Raw genomic sequence first — 14193 nt, 5'->3', positions numbered from 1 at the left:
CTGCCCTGCTGAAAGCGTGGTGGAAGCAGATACAATAATAATTTTTCATAGGGAACTAGATAAGTACTTTAAGCAGGAAATTTTTTAGACCTTTGGAACAAAAGCAACTGAGTGTGGCTAAACTTACAGCTGCTTCCAAGAGCCAGCAAAGATAGAGATTGCTTCCTTTTGTGCTATATGATTCTCTGATATAGTACTAAATATCACACTGATTCAAACAAAAAACACAAACTCTCTTCCTAAAAATACTAATAAATACTGTTTCACACACACATGGATTTATTGGTTTCAGTGCAGGACTAGAAACAAAGTGCGAATTTTTGTTCTTTTTTTTCAAACTTACTTATTATTCTCTTTCTCTTCTGAACTCTTCTGCAATGCTTCTTTTTCCTTAGTCCGTTTCAGGATGTAAGCCTGCTGTTGCTCTACAACTTCTTGTTGTACTATTGGATAATCCTGCAGTGCCTGGAGCTGTTCAGAACGAGTGATTTCTTTTCCATCTAATGACTGCAGACCAAGAAGTAATAAGGGTACAGTGGTCAACCACAATCAGAGTCATATTTATTGTTTTTTGTAAATGTGTAAGATCTAGCAGCAGCATTCAAATTGTGTCAGAGGAAAATGCGACATTATTTGCATTTGGTAAAGTTTCTCTATTTGCAGTGATTGGACTCCGTGCCTTCGGTAAAATGATGTCTGAGCCAGATACGTTTCCACCGTGTAGCGCTGGGCAGTGGGGAGGGGGGTTATGGTGTGGAAAACAGGGGAGTGGAACTTATTTTGCACAGTTTACGGATACAGTGGCGCATTTGCTTTCAGATAGAAGACATTTTGGTCACCCAGGTTTCTGAAACGTGACTCATGGGATTTACACATTGGAGCAAAAAGTACCCAAAAAGAGGCCAAGTACCCTTTTGGATTGCTTTAAAAGATTTAACCAAGTGTCTCAGAACTTCCACAAATTGTATGACAGTGTGTGGTTGACACCAAGGCATTTGGAGGGTGGGACCTGTGGCCTTGGAAGGACAGTTATTTTTGGCCCTCCTGACTTGGGCACACAGGTGAGAGGAAGGAAAAAGTGCCAGAAAAGGTAACAGTGCACATTGTGGCAAAGAAGCTGCAAAATGGAATGGTACCTTCACACATTACCCCCATAGAGGCATGTGAGCCTGAGGAACCAGAGAGAAGGAACAGGTCAGGAGTTAGAGGCAGAGCAGCACGCACTAGGCAGGAGGAGAAGGAAACCAGGTTTTACTCTGAGGTAATGATCTAACGACTACAGAAGTCATATCTGGATATGACTGAAAACCAATGGTTAACCAAGGAATTGGACAGTGACATGTGTGCCATGGCCTAACATAGAAACTAGGAACAGGAGTAGGCCATTCATCTCCTCAAGCCTGTTCTACCACTCAATATGTTCATAGCTGATCTTCTATTTCAACTTTATACTCCAGCACTCTCCCCATACACCTTGACACCTTTATAGTCTAATAATCTATCTATTTTCTTCTTAAATAGATTCAGTGATTTGACCTCCACACCCTTCTGTGGTAGAGATTCACTATCCTGAGTGAAGAAATTTCTTCTCATCTCAGGCCTAAATGGCCTACCCCATATCCTGAGACTGTGACCCCTTGTTCCAGACCCCCAGCCAGAGGAAACAACATTCCTGTATCTAGTCTTTCTAGTTCTGTCAGAATTGTATAACGTTTAATTAGATACCCTCTCATTCTTCTAAATTACAGAGAATAGAGGCCCGGTTGACCCAATCTCTCCTCTTACGACAATCCTGCCAACCCAAGAATCAGTCTGGTAAACCTTCACTGCACTCCCTCTATGGCAAGAATATCCTTTCTTGGATAAAGAAACCAAAACTGCACACAATACTCCAGATGTGGTCTCATCAAGGCCCTGTACAGCTGCTGTAAAACATCCTTGATCTTGTACTCAAGTCCTCATAAGATCTTGCACCATGGTATGCCAAGCTGCATGGCCAGCCAGTGGCGCTAAAACTCAGTGGATCTGAATTTTTATGCAGCCGGTCTTATTTTGATTTATTGCAGCAGGGGTCAGCCACAGATATCTGCGGCATCTCACATCAGCTGCATCAAGTGGAGGAACACATTAACTTCCCATTGGATGTGGTGGTGGAGTCACAGAGGGCCAAGGGGTTGTCAAATTAATAGACTTCCCTATCGACTGCACCCACATCACCATAAAGGCTCCAAGTCATCAACCTGAAACCTCAAACAGGAAATCCTTCCACTCCCTGAATGTGTGACCACATCAAGTGTTCCTGCACGTACGAGCAGTTTCCTGGAAGCTGCCACAACTAATTTATCCTGAGGAATTTGCAAGTGCCTCAGCTTTTTCAAACACCAACACAGATCCATGGTTGGCTTCTGGGGGTCGAGGGTTGGGAGGTGGCTGATAACTTCCTTTATGGGGCAGCACACAGAGCCAGAATAGCATCATAAAAACTGCCACATGATGATCCGCAATACAATAGAGCAGACTACTGACATCCCGAAAATGCGCCTTGGCCATTCCGGTTTAGCTCTACAATAGTCTCCTGCAAGGGTATCAGGAATAGTAGTAGTGTGCTGTATGCTACACAATATGGTGCAGTGAAGGAGCCTACAACCAGAGGGTAGAAAATGGGGCCGACAACTATAACATCACGGGAAGAGGATGATGAAGAAGATAAGGAGGAGGAGGCTCAAGTCCAATATTCAGGGATCTGACAGAGGAGGAGGAAGAGAATGGAAACGGCTGACCAGCTGAATGGCAGGTTCTTGTAGCCATGGCTGATGCTTTGTAAGAGCCCACTATGTCAAGAGAGCTAGTAGGAATACACACTTTATATCCTTGACCTTCAGATCTGATTGTACATGCCAACAGTGCGACAGTTACTGAACATTCTGCAGGGTGAAGCCGTAGCATTGTTAGAACAACTTTTTCAATGGCCTTATCCACCCAACACCAGCGCCCAGTTTCAGATGTTTGATATCTGCAACACCTTGGCGTCTACCACCTAGAAGACAAAGGCGTCCAATGTAAATCAAGTGTCCCCCTAGAGCGCAATTCAAAGTGTGCAGGGTAAGATTTTTCCGAGTTGGATTGGTGAAGTCAGGGATTTTCCAGACACTGCACACCCATTTAGGAAGTGCAAATTTGGACCTGATGCTTTAACATAGCTATGTTTGAACAGTTGTGTGATCTCTGTTGTATGCCAAGCCCTACTCTAAGATGCACATTTAGTTCTTCATGGGGTGGGGTGAAAATTTAACCCTATTACCCTACCTTCAAATTGGACCTATTGCCTGACAACTATAGCTAATATATATGACCCCAATCTGTGTTTGGTCAAATACACTTCTACTTTTTCCATACCCAAATAACACATGTAAGATCTGTAACGCTACTTCATGTGGGAATCCATATGAGTTAGGGGTCACCTTCACTATGCAGGAAGAGACTTTAAAAAGTTATACAATTCAGTCTCCCATGTCCCTAATCTCTCTAAATCTTAAACCTATTATCAAAAGGATTATCACATCACAGAAATACTTGGTACAAATGAAGCAGGACAATTCTAAAAGTAAAGAAATCAAAAATCATTGTACAACACATGAGGTGCAACACATGAGGCGTGTGTGCTATTTGAAGACAATGCGAAGCAAATACCATCTAACGTAGGCTAGCAACTGCCTTCCCTTGTTAAGTATAACTTTTGTTGCTTGATACATTTCTAAATAGCACTGCATCAAGTGTCTTCTTGTCTGAAATTGATCGCCTGGTCACTCAACCTCTTACAAGAGCTAATGTAGGTTGGCATCAACCCCAAACTTCCTGCTAAACAGGGAAGACCTGGTTAACTTGCCAGATATTTGGGTGGGGGGAGAAGGATGGGAGCAGATGACAATTTTGATCAATATGATCCTGATAGCCTCCAAATCCCTAGACAAGATTACATCAATGGAAACAGCTCAAGGCTTGTTCATAGAATCCTTACCGTGCAGGAGGCGGCCATTCGGCCCATTGAGTCTTCACTGACCCTCTGAAAGAGCAGCCCACCTAGACCCAATCACCCACCCTATCCCTCTAACCCCATAATCCCACCTAACCTTTTGGACATTAAGGGGCAATTTAGCTTGGCAATCCAGCTAGCCTGCACATCTTTGGACCATGGGAGGAAACCGGAGCACCCGGAGGAAACTCACTCAATCACGGGTAGAAAGTGCAAATACCACACAGACAGTCACTCGAAGTCAGAATTGAACCTGGGTCCTTGGCGCTGTGAGGCAGCAGTGTTTAGATTGCAACTTAAACATATCAACCATGTCAAATTTCAACCATATTATCGATCTATTTGAGCTCAGAAGGTACTGTGAGGACCACGAAGAATCCAGCATGAGTTTATAGAGTCAAACAGAAAGCAATTTTATTTACAACAATATGTACACAATATGTAGATCACTCTAGTCAGTACCACACTGGCCAGCTCTACTTATACAGCTGCAACTACTAGTGATTGTCCCGCCTCCCTCATTGGGGGAACTCATATTCCCCAAGAAACATGGGGTAACCAATTGTCCCCAGCAAATAAGGTCTGAGCAGGTTATAACAGGTACCTTAAATGTATAACAAAAGTAATTTAAAAGAACATTTCTGCAGGGGGAGGCCTACTATATGAGGAAATGGGCAGAGAACTGGGCCCATAATCTGATGTTGGCCCTTTTATTCAGCAAGTGGGGGGGGGGAGGGGAAGTGGGAAGACACTTGACTCCATCCACTCCCCATCACTCCCCACTACAACCATGTGCCACCCACCCCAAGGAAAATTCCAGAAGATACTTCTCTATAATGGCCAACTCCTTATGTGACATTTGTGGAATTAGCTCACTCTTTGAAAAAGAGATGATACAGACAGGATACTGAATGGCATCCTTCCAAACTGTATGATGCTATGCTTACATAATGTTGATAACAAAACCAATATACCATATAATTTCTCCAACGCAAGTCAGTTAAACTGTTTAAACAAAATAATTAAATCCCACAGTTCTGTGGATATCTACAACCACCTCTTGTTTCACAGACAGTTTAACTGCTTGAAGGAAATGCAATTTCACAAATCATAAACCATCTATAATCATATATATATGCACTTTTAAAATCTCTCACTTCCAAGCACACCCAGCCCAGATGCACATTAAAGAATCCTAACCCTTCATATAGGCCATAAATGGTAATGAAAATGGAAATTTAGAATACCAGCATTTGTTGTTAGACAATCACTTCCTAACCTTGAGCTGTGGTATTGTGGCTATCACAAACTTCCTGTAACCACCAAACTCACAGCAGGGGTTTCCAACCAGAAAAAGCTCTTGTAGGTGAACATTATGTTTGAGTGACTCCACACTGGTTAGTTCGCCCACAAAGTTAACTGTAAGGTCAAGTTTCTTCAAAAATTCACAACCTGTTAAAGGAAGGAAGAGAAAATAATATTGCATTTGGAGAATTAGATATTTGTTCCAGAGGTTTTCATTTTTTTAAAAAATGCAAATTTCTGGTAAAAATATAAAACAGAATAAATATACTAAGAATAAAATGCACTACTGTCATAAATAAACCATAAGAGCATTTTCATTATTCTTTCATGGGATGTGGGCTTAGTTATTGCCCACCCCTAATTAACCTCAAGGTGGTGATGGTGAGCTACATTTGTGAATCTCTGCAGTCCATGTTATTGTCAGTATACCCACAGTGCTGCCAGATAGACAGTTCTGGGATTTTGCAGAAGTGGAGGAACTACAATATATATATGCAAGTCAGGGTAAAATATGACTTGGAGGAGAATTTGCCTACATTACAGGACGTAGGAACTCTGCCGTTCAATTAGATCAGGGTTGATCATCTACCTCAATGCCACTTTCCCACGCTATCCCCATATCTCTTGATATCATTAGTCTCCAGAAATCTATTGATTTCGGTCTTGAACATGCTGAATGATTGAGCTCCCATTGCACTCTGGGGAAGAGAATTCCAAAGATTCACCACCCTCAACATTCGATTGCATAAATCCAATCGTTAGAGAATGGAAATAGTAATGGAAGGTATCACCAATTACTCACAAAAAACAGCCTTGGTCCAAACATAGACCAAAGAGCTGAAATCCAGAGGTGAGCTGAGAATGACTGCCCTTGAAATTAAGACAGCAAATCTTTAGAAGTGTAATTTGGACTCAAAATGTTGGCTGAAATGTTCTGGCCTTTTCTGCTGGTTGGATTTTCTGGTCCGGCTGGAAAATACTGCCCGTTAACTGTGTTTCTCTCTCCACAGATTCTGCCAGACCTGCTGAGTTTATGAGCATTTTCTGTTTTAATACAGCAAATTACCTTGTCTGGCATTAGGGAGCACTGGTAAAATTGAAGAATTGGGATCAAGAGGGGCATTTCTTCACTGGCTGGAGAAAAGATGGAAGCATCTAACACAAATGAAAAGGGCGGTGGTGTCAGGAGCCAATCACCTTAGTCCCAGGACATCAATACAGAAATTCCTTTGGGCAGTGTACGAAGCCCAACCGTCTTCAGCTGTTTCATCAATCACCTTCCTTCTATTCGAAGGTCAGAAGTGGGGTTGTTCGCTGATGATTGTCATGTCCAATATCATTCGCAACTCCTCAGATACTGAAGCAATCCAGGCCTGCATGCAGCAAGACCCAGACAATAATCAAGCTTGCGCTGGAAGGACAAGAGCAGCAGGTACAGGGGAGCAATATCACATGCAGTTTCTCCTCCAAGTCACACTCACCCTGACTAGGAAATATATCACCATTGCTTCACTGTCACTGGATCAAAATCCTGGAACTCAGTACTGTGGATGTACCAACATCACAGGGATTGCAGCAGTTCAAGAAAGCACCTCTCAAAGGGAAATTAGGGATGGGCAATAAATGCAGGTCTTGCCAGTAATGTCCAAATCACATGACTGAATGAATACACTTGTTCTTTTTGATCTATGTTAATGACCTGAACTCAAAGAGACAGGGCCAAGATTCACAGTTTGTAAATGATCTGAAACTTGGAAATATAATAAACAATGAGAAGGAGAGTAATAGACTTTGTGAGGACACAGACGGACAGGTGAAATGTCCAGACACATGTAACACACAGAAGTGATTAAGTTTGGTAGAAGGGGTTGGAAAATTTAAAACTATATTGTACAACTTTAAAGGAGGTGCAGGAATATAGAAACCTGTGGATGTACTTACACAAGTCTTTGAAGGACACAGGAAAAGTTGGGAAGGCTATTAAAAAGGCATACAGGATCTTCAGCTTTATATATAGAGCTATAGAATACAAAATGCACTGGTTAGATCCAGCTGGAATATTGTGGGTAGTATCGGCACCACGCTGGAGGAAGAATGTCAAGCCGTGGAGAAAGCAGAGGAGATTTACTAGAATGGTCATAGGAGAAAGACTTGGAGAAATTTGATTTGTTTTCTTCGAACGGAGAACATTAAGAGGAGATTTGATAATGGTGTTCAAAATCTTGAAAGGTTTTAACAAAAGTAAATAAGGACAAACTGTTTACAATGCAGAAGGGTCAGCAACCAGAGGACACAGATTTGTTTGGTGAATGATACAAGGTGAACCTTTTTATGCAGTGTGTGGCTGTTATCTGGATCGCTATGCCTGAAAGGGTGGGAGCAGCAGACTAAACAATGATTTTCAAGAGATAATCAGATCAATACAATGGAGAAAAAGCAAAGCAGGATAAATTTAAAACAAGAAAATGAACTAGAAATGTTCAGCAGATCAGGCAGCATCTGTGGAGACAGAAACAGAGGCTGGAATTTTCCAGCCCCAGCTGCCTCTGGGATCTTCCAGTCCCACTCAAACTCAATGGATTTTTGGCTGGCCTGCCACATCCCCCAGGGCAGGTCCCAACATGGAAGGGTTGGAAAATCCCAGCCAGAGTTATTTTTCAAATCTGTGACCTTTCATCAGAACTGGGAAAAGTTAGAAATGTAATAGGTGTTGAGCAAGTGAAAGCAGAGGGTGAAGGGTGAGAAAAAGAACACAAGTGAAGATCGGTGAATTCTGAAAGGAAACCAAAGGATGAGCTGGGTGGTGCTATCACAACGAAGCTTGCGGAAATACCGTGTCAGAAGTCTCTTCCCATCCCTTCCAGAACTACAATAGAGTTCACCTTGACCTCACCTTTAACCCACCAGCTTCCGTATTCAAATAATCAGCCTTCGTCATTTCCACCTCCTCTAGTGTGATGCTGCCACCAAACATATTTTCTCTTACCCTACTCTTTCCACATCCATTCTTCAGTCACCCCCAACAATCCCTCACCATTCTACAGCACTTTTCCTTACAAGTACAGCAGATGCAATAAACTGTCTTTTCCACCCTTCCTTCTTACTGTCCAAGGCCCCAAAAACTACTTGCATGTGAAACAATAACTTACTTGTATTTAGCATGCTGTAATCACTGCTCATGATTTGATCCCCTTTATGTTGGGGAGATCAAACGCAAATTGGGTGACCACTTTGCAGAACGCCTCTGTTCAGTTAGCCGGTTTGTTCCCAAGTTTTTGATGGCCTGCCATTTTAATTCTCCACTTGTTTCCACTCTGACCTTTCTATCCTCCGCCTAATGCAGTGTTCAAATGAAACTCAGTGTAAGCTCAAGGAGCAGTACCTTATCTTTTGAATGGGTAATTATAGCCTTCTGGGCTCAAACATCAAGTTCAAAATTTCAGACAATAACCTAATTTTGTTTCATGTTCATTGCAGATAGAGGATCACTGAGAGGGCACTGGGGATGGGGGTTGGGGTAGTGGGGCAGATGGGGGGAGAAGGTGAGGCAGAACTATTGGGGATTGGGAGACATATGTACAGCATTAAAAAACGTTGCACTTGAGAAATGTGATGCCTCTGGCACTTTCTTCCGCAATGCGGGCCGAGCATCAATCCCATGCCCCATCTCCCCGGGCATGGGAGTCCTGGATATCTCTGCAGCGATCACCAACCTCCGTACTGGCGTCATTAGCCAGGTCCTCAGCGGGTACCCCTTGTCTCCCAAGAGCCACCCGGCCATCCTGGGGTGGTCCTCGAAGAGGCCGGGGATGATCGACTGTCCCAGGATGTATCTGTCATGCACATGTGTACGATCTTCACGTGGTGGTCACACACCAGCTGGATATTCAGGGAGTGGAACCCCTTCCTGTTGACGTAGGGCACTTCCAGACCGCCTGGTGAGCGCAAGGCAACATGTGTGCTATCCACTACCCCCTGGACCTGTGTCATCCCATCAATGGCAGAGAAATCCTGCTGCCTGGGCATTCTATTGGGCCTGCTCCATGTCAAAGTTTATATAGTTCTCTGCCCAGGCAAACAGGGCATCCATGTCCTCGGGGATGCCCTGGTGGGCTGTAGCTTGTGAGGTCCCGCTCTAGTCCTGGAATGATCCGGAGGTGTAGAGGTTCAGGACCACCGGGAGCGGGTGTCCTCCTTCTCCATGAGGTGCCATGGTGCTGCTGCACCGTCCCCTTGTTGAGATGAGCACACGCTGTACATCATCTTTTCAAAAGACAAGTGAAGCCTGTAAACTTTAAGTTGCACCGGGTTCCCTCTGGGCCCCTCCAGGGCCTGATGGGCAGCCGGGTCCTCAGCATGTACCCCTCATCTCCCAAGAGCCAACCGCCGGGTCCAGGATATCATCCACTCCATGTAATATGTGTAAGGAATTGGAGAGGGTGTGAGACTGACAACCACCGGTGCCTTCTACCCCGGGACCCTCCATTCCCACATTGTTCCCTCCCTCCTCCCATCAGCCCACCCCCACCCCCGGAACATCCCTACACATCCCTTGCCGCCCTACACGCTCTGCCCATGCATACCCGACCATAATGGGGGCCCCTGCTAACCGGGCCTCACACCCTGTACCCCAGACACCCACACGTCACATTACCTGGACTGGGTGCTGGTCCTCTCCCTATTGCACACACCCGCCTTCTGGATGCCGGAGTGTCCCCAGTGGTGGGGCCCAGCCCTTGCGTGGTCAGATGTTGGCCGCTGCATTCAAGGTGTTGCCTCCCACAGTGCTCAGACAGTGTGCAGTCATCGCGGTCTGATTGGAATGCTAGGCAATAACCCGCACATGCTACATGACATGCTTACCCTCGGGGATCCACTTCGGAGGGAGCTGTGAAGTGCTCACTTAACTATGATTGCCAATTCCCAATTGGCCAGAAGCCTCTGCAGTCAGTGAGAATTCTGGGTGGTCGGTAGGGCAGACATGCAGGGACTGGAGTTGCTCTGGAACACACAATGCAGCAGGATGGCATGATGGACCAGCGGGCACTGTGACATCCATCTTCCCCTCCACCCCCCCCCCCCCCCCAAACCCCCGCCCTGCTTCACAGACCCCCACCACCGATGGTGGCCCACCCATACTGAAACCAACAACCTGGGAGCTCTCCCCTTCCCCCTGCCAAACACTGGGGCAGCAACCCCAGTGGCCCCGGGCTCATTGTTCAGGAGCAAAGATGGCTGGCCACCTCCCTGTTCCATGTTTTTAAAAAGGAGTACTAATCGGCTCCTGTGTAACCATTTGCTGGGATTAGATCACGGGGAGCCATTAGATAGGGGGTGTTCCCATAATTGTATGGAGATTGGCCTTAAGTGGTGATAACTGGTTTCTCTCCACACTACGGCAGGTTGCTGATTTTGACAACAGGAGTGGGCTGGTTGGATCGCAAACCAATCGGCGCGGTTCTCATTTTTGGCCTCTCCCGTGATCTAACGGCTTTGTCGCACTCTCGCTTAAGCGCGCACAGCCATTAAATCACATCCTAATTCTCTACTAGTCCTTTCCGAGACTCATTTCATTCTCTTCCGTTTTCAATTTGATTTTTACTTACTCTTCTATTTCTATCTCACTGCTATTTATATTTACATTTATTTTCCCTAAGTTTTGTCTTGGTTAGACTTGGAAGGCTACAGGGATGAGAAGGGAGGTAAATGTCCAAAAAGTGGAAGAGCCCATCTGACAAAATGGAATTCAGGACCACCACTTTCAGGTCTGGACGGGTCAGAACGCCAATTTGGCATAGATCAGGAAGGAACATTTTTTTACAAATTAAAGTAGATTTACTAGAATGTTATGTGGAGAGATTAAAGAAATTCACATTGTTCTCTTTAAAACAGAAAAAAATTGAAGAGAAATTTGATAGTGATGTTCAAAATCTTGAAAGGTTTTGATAAGATTAAAGGCAAAACTGTTTGCAGTGCCAGAAGGGGCAGTAAACAGAGGGCACAGATGTGATATGATCGGCAAAACATTAAAAAAAAAGATTTTCAGGCATACAATTCATTAAATGATAAGTACATTTAAATACATGTTAGGATCAACTTACTGTCTAAATTTTCTATTCGTTCAATGTTGTTCAATGCCAGATTGAGGTATTCCAGTTTTTTCAGTCTGCCAACATTTTCTGTAAAACAAATGAAACCTCAAAAAATAAACAGTCAATTGAGCCAACAATCAAACTTCAAACTGAAAGATACTTCAACAGGCTAATAGAATGATAGTCAGTACGGCTCAGATTTTGCAATAGAAGGAAGGTAAAGCTAAGAACACTCACTATTATTGAATAAATCAGACATCAAATTTATGCATCTGCACACGCAGTTGAACAGAGATATCAGAAAGGTGATGTAAATGTTGTCCTGCTCCTCTGGAAATTTCAGTTCAATAACATCTCAAGAGACTTGGCATTCAAATACATAAAGGCTGTGAATTTGCACTACTTACTAAATAACCACTAAAGACATCAGAAAATTTTAGGGCTTGTCTATTAAAGTGTAAGTGTATTTTTAATGATCTGATAAGTTTTAACTCATGCCAAACAACATCTCTGACGTTGAAAATTTGTTTATTAAAAGTGTGGAGAGTCTGGGTACAAAAGTTTCAAAGTCCTTGTATTTCCTTATATACTAATGCAGGGATTGACCATCATTTCACTGCCCCCTATTGGTCCTTTAGGCTCAGAAGCCTGCAGATGCCCTTAATTGGAGAGGGTCCTTGAGGTGGCCACTTATTTGGCAGCCTCCACTAAAATCTCTTCTGTGGTCCCAGCATTGTGTATTCATGTTTGTTCATCTTTGGAACAAGGTCATTTTAAGAGTTTGATCACGTGACATACCGATGATGTCAACAGTTTGGGTGGACGAACAGTCACTTTATTCTAGCAGCCTGCGAGTAAACACCTTTCCAATAAAGCTCTTGTTTGTTGGCACCTCCATGGTCTGCAGCCAATCCTTTAAAAATACCACAAAGAAAACTGGTGACGAGGAGTTCAGAATCCACACTTCAAGCACCCAAAGAAGAACTGTAAGAAAAATCATCCATCCATGCTGCAGCCGTCCAAAAAGGATTAAGAGACTAAAACTTTTGCAACACCAAAGTTGGCAGTGGACCAACGTTGACTCCTCAGATAATGAAGCAGTCCATGTCCAAATGCAGCAAGACCTGGACAATATCCAGGCTTGAGCTGGCAAGTTACATTCGTACCACACAAGTGCCAGGAAATGACTATCTCCTACAAGAGAGGATGAAATGAAATGATCTAACCACCGCCCCTTGACATTCAATGGCATTACCATAGCTGAATCCCCCACAATCAATATCCTGGGGGTTACCACTGATCAGAAACTGAACTGGACAAGCCATATTAATACTGTGGCTACCATGACAGGTCAAAGGCTAGGAGTCGTACGGCGAGTAACTCACCTCCTGACCCCCCCCAAAGCCTGTCCACCATCTACAAGGCACAAGTCAGGACTGTAATGGAATACTCACCACTTGCCTGGATGTGTGCAGCTCCACCAACACTCAAGAAGCTCAACACCACCCAGGATAAAGCAGCCCACTTGATTGCTCCCCCTTCCACAAACGTTCAAACGCTCCACCACCGACGAACAGTGGCAGCCATGTGTACCATCTACAAGATGGTGACCAAGGTTCCTCAGATAATACCTTCCAAACCCACGACCACTACCATCCAGAAGGACAAGAGCAGCAGATACCTGAGAACCCCATCACCTGGAAGTTCCCCTCCAAATTACTCACATCCCCGACTTTGAAATATATTGCTGCTCCTTCGCTGCCGCTGGGGCAACATCCTGGAACTCTCTCCCTAACAGCACAGTGAGTCAAGAACTGCAGCGGTTCAAGAAGGCAACTCACCACCACCTTCTGAAGGGCAACTAAGGATGGGCAATAAATGCTGGCCTAACCAGTGACACCCACATCCCGTAAATGATTTTTTAAAAATGGAGGGCGCAGAATAACAGCATTTAAAATTCATGAATGATTGGCCAGGAGTCTGAAGTACAAAGGCCTGACAGCAATGAGATCTCGGGATGATGCAGCCGGAGTAAGAACGGTGCCTCTTAGTCTTGCCTATCCCTGATTCGGAAAGTAATTGTGCCCTTTAACATTCCTGAAACTCATGGCCATCATAATGTCAGCTGTCCACATTCTCAAAGTCAAGGATATGGGTGAATGTTTCAAAGATAAAAGATTAGATGCAGGGAATCGAGAGGGAATGTGTGAGTATAATTGCCAGACCCCAAGGCACCTGCTGAGTGTCCATTAGTCCTAAAGGTTTACATAAGCATCCAGTGACTCTGCCCATGAGGGATGGGCAACCATTGAAACAGTCTGTCAGAACCCCTAGTGATGTATATTTTAAGGGAGAGGAAAACAAATCGTGAGGCCACAAGTGACTGTAAAGGGTCGAGGGCACTGACCGGGGCTAGTTAAGTAATGAAGTGGGAAGGGCACCAGACATGAGTGAGCGCTAGCCACCGGATAAGGTGTAGGAATGACTGCTTCCAGTCCAGAGGATAAAGGGTGAGGGAAAGGTCTGAAGATAACTGCCTGGGCCACCAACCGGACTGTCCCTCTCATGCCTCGCAGCTTTCTGAGAGATATCAGAATGGATCCAGTGGAGCTGGCAATTCTTCTCATCACAGCACTGGAGAAGCACAGACTCCAGCAGCAACGACCAGCCACACCCAGGAAGAACCCAGCGTCATGGGACAGGGGGCTACAGGCAAGTTCAAGGGCAGAACGTACTACGAGAGATGACCAGGGGGCTCACAGG

At 44.6% G+C, this 14193-nt stretch overlaps 1 protein-coding gene across 2 annotated transcripts in view; it reads right to left on the bottom strand.

Annotated features, from left to right (window-relative positions):
* Window positions 1–14193, bottom strand: part of dnaaf11 (dynein axonemal assembly factor 11) — a 139067-nt gene that overhangs the window by 104050 nt on the left and 20824 nt on the right. For both annotated transcript variants that reach the window (XM_072467849.1, XM_072467850.1), the window contains exons 3-5: window positions 11440–11517; window positions 5313–5485; window positions 344–507 (exon numbers count right to left, since the gene is read on the bottom strand). In XM_072467849.1, the coding sequence (XP_072323950.1) occupies window positions 344–507; window positions 5313–5485; window positions 11440–11517 (415 nt within the window). The remainder of the gene's footprint in view (window positions 1–343; window positions 508–5312; window positions 5486–11439; window positions 11518–14193) is intronic.

The sequence above is a fragment of the Scyliorhinus torazame genome, chromosome 11, assembly GCF_047496885.1.
Source record: "Scyliorhinus torazame isolate Kashiwa2021f chromosome 11, sScyTor2.1, whole genome shotgun sequence".
Classification (NCBI taxonomy): Eukaryota; Metazoa; Chordata; class Chondrichthyes; order Carcharhiniformes; family Scyliorhinidae; genus Scyliorhinus; species Scyliorhinus torazame.
The sequence above is the reverse complement of the archived record's forward strand: the minus strand, read 5'-3'. Positions and strand labels throughout refer to the sequence as shown.